This window comes from Alosa pseudoharengus, unplaced genomic scaffold (genome assembly GCF_046254945.1).
Source record: "Alosa pseudoharengus isolate Yale_2024_CS ecotype anadromous, Long Island Sound unplaced genomic scaffold, YU_APseudo_1.1 YU_APseudo_1.1_scf_24, whole genome shotgun sequence".
In the NCBI taxonomy this organism is placed as follows: Eukaryota; Metazoa; Chordata; class Actinopteri; order Clupeiformes; family Clupeidae; genus Alosa; species Alosa pseudoharengus.
Genome location: NW_027468689.1, coordinates 15,703,281 through 15,709,280, shown reverse-complemented (window position 1 = coordinate 15,709,280; position 6,000 = coordinate 15,703,281). Strand labels below are relative to the sequence as shown.

At 44.5% G+C, this 6,000-nt stretch overlaps 1 protein-coding gene across 1 annotated transcript in view; it reads left to right on the top strand.

Annotated features, from left to right (window-relative positions):
- Nucleotides 1–279: 279 nt before the first annotated feature.
- The window catches only part of trappc10 (trafficking protein particle complex subunit 10), a 28,153-nt gene continuing 22,432 nt past the window's right edge, over nucleotides 280–6,000 (top strand). Inside the window, exons 1-5 of the mRNA XM_076303237.1 lie at nucleotides 280–446; nucleotides 1,897–1,978; nucleotides 2,986–3,121; nucleotides 4,351–4,547; nucleotides 5,503–5,698. Coding sequence (XP_076159352.1) covers nucleotides 386–446; nucleotides 1,897–1,978; nucleotides 2,986–3,121; nucleotides 4,351–4,547; nucleotides 5,503–5,698 — 672 coding nt within the window. The 5' untranslated portion in view covers nucleotides 280–385. The remainder of the gene's footprint in view (nucleotides 447–1,896; nucleotides 1,979–2,985; nucleotides 3,122–4,350; nucleotides 4,548–5,502; nucleotides 5,699–6,000) is intronic.

The following is a 6,000-nucleotide window of genomic DNA, read 5'->3' as shown; positions in this document are numbered from 1 at the left end:
GAAAAATAGGCGTGTTTCCTGGCAGAGCTGGTGGACAATCAATACATTCTCGGTAAAATCATCTTCAAACTACTCATCCATGCAACGCGTGCATTACATACCAAATCAGTGACTTTCTTTCTAACAATAGTAACAATCCACCTACAATTGTTGCTAACCATAGACTGTAAAAACAGTTTCTAACCTGATGAGGACGTGTCTGTAATTTACGACTTCCTGTCACTTTTTCAAGTGTACAGGAAGTCGTCATCGTGTCAGAGAACCAAGGAAATGGAGAGGAACAGGGCCTTATCGATGCAGTAGCAGACAACATATTTTTGGACATACAACGTTGTTATGTTAATTGACGTTTATATGGTGGACTAATGTAGATAGTCGGAAACCAATGGAGTCCCATGAGGAAAAGCCTATAATCTACACCATGGAAAACAAGCCAATTGTGACGTGTAAGTGCGCCTTTGAGTTGTTGTTAGTGTGTTAGCTAGCTAGTGTGTTAGCTTGTCTGCTGGTCGTACGATGCAGTGCCTACTGCAGACCAGACTACCTTGCATTCCGGCTAGCGGCTTAGCCTGACAGCTGTAGTAGCAATGCTGCTAACGTTATTCGGGCAGCCACCGGACAGTGGTGTGAAGATGTATATCTTAGCATTGATCCATTGATTCGGCTCCTGATTTCTTCTTCACCTGTCAAGCAAAAAAATATGATAAGAACGTTTAGTCACAAGCAACCCCAATATGATTCACAGAAGATTGTTTGTGCTCGCGATACAGTTTCGTCCGGCTGTGCATGCACATTCTTATTTTCTGAGTGGACGGCTCGGGTGGCCGCCTAGGTATTCTGAACCCAATCAAGGCCTGTCATGGTGCCCACAACCGGCATTTGAATGAAGCCTGGACATAAAAACGCGTGCATGTTTGACTGGTGTTATTCAAACCCTCTAGCTACTTACACAGCCCATTCACATATTGAGTCACCTGATGAGGACATGTTCGTTGCCAGGTTAATGCAGATTTTGACACCTCTTGCTTTATTGATATTCGTTTCAGTCTGAATTTCGGTAACCTCAGGCGTGCAGTTTTACAGAAATGTCTTCGGGTGTTGCCACAGTTGGAGTGTCTCCAACGTTAGCCGAGCCAGGTAGTGACCTTCTATTTGAAGTGCTTACGTCTGTAGTGTGGACAAGCATCGGATGTACCAGGGACATCCACCGCGGTATATTTTAATTCTTGTAACGGACAGAAGAGGATAAGTTAGGTACTAAGCTCAGAAATGTGTTAGGCTACATGCTCCAGTCGCACCAGTTGTGGAGCTTTCCTTCATTTTGTAGTAATTAGGCTTACCTGAAATCTTTGGTTCAGCCCTAAATGGGGCTAATGGAAAGCATTAACAGGACTGTCTTTAAATGGTCTATTATGCATGGTCAGGCCATGTGATGTAACTAACTATTGTTGATGCCCTCAATAAACAGTGTAACCATGCACCACCAGGTTTAGTGTCTATTGGTGTAATTTGTATTCCAGAAGATCACTGATCACAAAGCTCAGACACGCCTACTAACCTATATGTCCTATACCTCTTTCACCCTCTGTCTGTCTGTCTGTCTGTCTGTCTGTCTGTCTCTCTGTCTGTCTCTCTCTCTCTTTCACTTTGTGTGTGTGTGTCTGTGTGTGTGTGTCTGTGTGTGTGTGTCTGTGTGTGTGTGTGTGTGTGTGTCTGTGTGTGTGTGTGTGTGTCTGTGTGTGTCTGTGTGTGTCTGTGTGTGTCTGTGTGTGTCTGTGTGTGTGTGTGTGTGTGTGTGTGTGTGTGTGTGTGTGTCTGTGTCTGTGTCTGTGTGTGTCTGTGTGTGTCTGTCTGTCTCTGTGTGTCTGTGTGTGTCTGTGTGTGTCTGTGTCTTAGGTGCTGGGGACCAGGCCTTGTTTGCGGCCTTGTACAGTGCACTGGCACAGCAGCTCCCGCGCGAGCCCATGGAATGGAGGAGGTAAGAGACAAGCAGAAGAGCCACACCAAGAGAAGTGCAGCGTTGCGCAACTCAAGCGCTTCCTCCAGGAGGTCAACAGTGCCTAGTCATGTGCCTGCTTCCTTGCGGGCCTCTGTAAGGGGTGGCTCAGCTGTGCAGTTGTAACCCTTTGGCGCCGGCCCAGTGCGCAACATAGACAGCCAGTGCTGGAGGTTATTGATCATGATGCATGTTGTTTTTCCACTGTGGCATTTTTAAAGAGGGAAGCAAAATCAGGGATTTTCCAAAAAGTAGCCAGTTAGTTGAGCCAACACAAACAGTTCCACTTGCTGGCAACAAGGTATATTTGTACCTTTGACAAGCCGAGGTAGCTGAGAATATCTGGCCTTGAACGGCCATTTGCCAGAGAACCTGTTATCAAATTGTTCTGTCGGAAATCTTTCAAGGTTCTTCTGTAGAGCCATGCTGATGAGGTCAGAATTGTCCGTCTCCAAAAGCAGGGTAGGGTGAACTGCACATTCAGCGTAAAGGGCCTCTTGGTCACTCCGTAGACGTAGAAAGGAAATGAGTTTGCAGTGTTCTGATGAGAACACACAAAGGCAGCAGTAGATCCATGCCGAGGCCAAGACTATTGGATCAGAATAAATCAAATTGGCACTCTGCAGTCTGCACTAGAACTGTCATGAGCGAGGATCACTCTTTTCCCGATGTGACAATTCATCCGGGTGAGATATTTGTTGTTGATTGTGTCTAATTAATAAATGGCAGTAATTTATGCTTAGTGTTTTCTGTAGCTTAACTGGTAGACTGTTAACAACATCAAGGTCATGGATTTGATAGCAAAGGTGAACATGCAGTGTACAGACCAAATGTAGACCTAGGCTATGTCTTTACACAACAGTAAGTTACTCTGGATAATAGCATCTGCTAGAGGACAGAATGTAAGACCACTAGAATGAAATCTAAAATGGAGCTTGATGTATGAGAGCCTTATGGCTTTGATGATGATTGTTTTTCTTGCCTCTCAGGTCCTATGGAAGAGCACCAAAGATGATCCACTTGGAGGCTAACTTTGTCCAGTTTAAGGAAGACCTGCTCCCAAAAGAGGGGAACAAAGCTCTCTTGACCTTTCCCTTCCTTCACATATACTGGACGGACTGCTGCGTGAGTATAATCTGTGATTTTATTTGAATAACATCTGACCTATCTGTAGATATGGTTGTTTGTATAACACCTGGTGGGTGTTTAGTTCTGGTTGTTTGTAGTTATTTATTTTAAGTGGGCACTGGGCAAATGTTCAGAATTGGTTGTGTGGTTGTATAGTTTCAGAACTTCCAAAATCCCTCCTATACTGCCATAATTGAATAGAATTGCATAGAACATTCAATAGAATTGAATAGGATTTTGCATAATGTTGTGCAGTGGTATGAAACAAGTACAACAACAGCAGTGAGTGTGCAGTCAATATTATTGTTTAGATATATTGATTTAAGATTTTGGAGTTTGGAGTTAAGCCACTGTCCTGGAAAGAGAACCAATAGACTGCAAACGGTAAACTGACAAATCATTATAAATAGCAGGATTTAAGATTAAGGATTTGTCCACAAGGCACTAAAGGCTAGGGAGACATGTATTATGAATAGGAAGATCTGATCTTGTTGGAGTCTTCTCAGTCAGTTAATGGTCCATTATAGTTCATCCTTTATGAATTACGAGGGAGTAAAATCTGACTTGTAGCTGAGGAGATTGATATAACCTTAGAAATATGATTGTTCAGAGAAATTGTGCAAGTATGCACAGTATTAATTCCGAATATTAGAATACATCTGACTGGTTAAAACAATCCATAATTGACCATGTAACGAGGTGGAAATTATGCTTGGCATGGGATTGGCGTTCTTTTCCCGGCGTTGAACTAGGCTTTTCCCAGGCCTGCAGCTTAATTGTTTCCAAGTTTAAAAAACAAATTGTCATTGTATACAACCTGTTGATTCACTCTACTGATTAATTTGACTGACTTTACATGAGGTTAGCGTGTTCAAGTGCATTGGTTTCACCAAAAGTTCAAAAAAACAAAACAAAAAGGAAATTTAACTGAAAAACAAAGCACTAATGATGTCCAGCTGAGATGTGGATTTGGTATTTTTGGTGAAAGTGTAAGAATGATATTCCACAGAATTTTCCTGAATCACAAATATTGCGCAGATATTATTATTGTTGTTATTATTATTGTGCTACTAATACTGTTTCTAGATGTTTTCGAGGTATGACCCAGTCATACTGCATAGAGGTTTTAAAGTGTTAAATGGTGCCGGCTTGAGCCTCCCTCATTTTGAGCCAAGGATCCCCCTCTAAGTGTTGGTGTAATAGACTAAGTGCCGAATGTCCCTCAGGATACGGAGGTGTACAAGGCGTCGGTAAAAGAGGACATGCTGCGCTGGCAGACCACTCTGAAGCACCATGGCTCCCAGGACTGGCTCATCGTGGTGGTGGAGAGCGATGCCAAGAAGAAGAACAAGACCAACCTCCTGCCCCGTACCTCCATCATGGACAAGATCCGCAATGACTTCTGCAACAAGCAGAGCGACCGGTCAGTACTGTACATGGCTGAGGAGGGACTTATGTTTGTTCAGGGAAAAAAAGAAAAACAATTATGTCAAGGCTTCCAGAAAGTTCTCTGTGAGTTTTAGGGTGCATTCCGATCGCCTCGTCGTGGACTGTGAAGAGAACTGTACAGGGTGTTCAGCCATGTTAAGTGATATTCCGTGAAGTTCCCTGTGAATTTTACACCTTGTGCAGTGGGTAGGTAGTAGGGAATTCAGCGTAGGGACCCTTGTAATTGGAACGCAGCCTTAGTTATTGTTCTGTTGTTACGGCGCAAGCTGAGATTGTCAGGATTGGTGGCAGCCTTGCGCTGGCTTGATAGATGCGATCCATCATTTGATACCTTCTGGGACAGTCACAGTTATAATTGGCCAATTTACCCACACACAAGAACTTTGACTTTTCAAACCTAGATTGCAGATTCTGTTGTGAAGTATAACACACGTTTGGAAGGAAAATAAGCACAATTTGGGTCTTGTTAGTGCTGAAACTGAAGGCTGTAAGGCTGTAAGCTATGTGGAATTCACTGATTTGAAAACTGATCTGTGGGCAGCAGCTGAAGTTTAAAATGTCCTGCACCCGTCCCTCCTCACCTGACCCCACAACAGCAGTGTCTGGCACTTTTTGTCAATTATATGATATCTAGCTGTCAAAGACATAAACTTCACACATTATTGGCGTGTTAAAAGAAAACAAAAACTATTTCCTGGGTGATTTAAATAGAGAATGATTCTATGAAGTAGAATATTTATGTTATTTAATGGAACCCTTTCTACAAAGAACCATCACTTGGAAGAAAATGGTCTCTTCAGGGGTGACCAAAAGCAGGAAATCGGTCAGGCAGGCATATTCTGAATGCATACAGTATAAAGAAGCCTTCACTTATGTTAAGTGAAACCTCGAGTTCTTTGATGGTGATGCACCCCCCCCCCATCTCCTAGGTGTGTGTCCCTGGCCGACCCCCTGAAGGAGTCCTCGCGCTCGCAGGAGTCGTGGAGCGCCTTCCTGACCAAACTGCGCACGCTCCTTCTCATGTCCTTCACCAAGAACCTTGGACGCTTCGAGGACGACATGCGCACCATGCGCGAGAAACGCACCGAGCCTGGCTGGAGCTTCTGTGACTACTTCATGGTGCAGGTGCAGTAGCCCCTCGGCCGGTCATGACTGTCCTCCCATCCCCGGGGGGGTGGGGTGGGGTGGTGGTGGTGGTGGTGGTGGTGGTGGTGGTGGTGGAGGGGGAGGGGGAGGGGGTAGTTAGTGTGGCGAAGGGGATGTTTGTCAGGGGCTTGTGACGGGTACAGGTCAGCAGTTCTGGAGGTGCACCGGTGATGAGAGAGGAGAGGAGATAAGCCTTTAGTTGTGAGAGGGCGGAGAAAGTAAACACAGTGAAATCAGTATGGCTACTATGGGCCCTAATTTTAATGGTGGGCAAAGCGCAA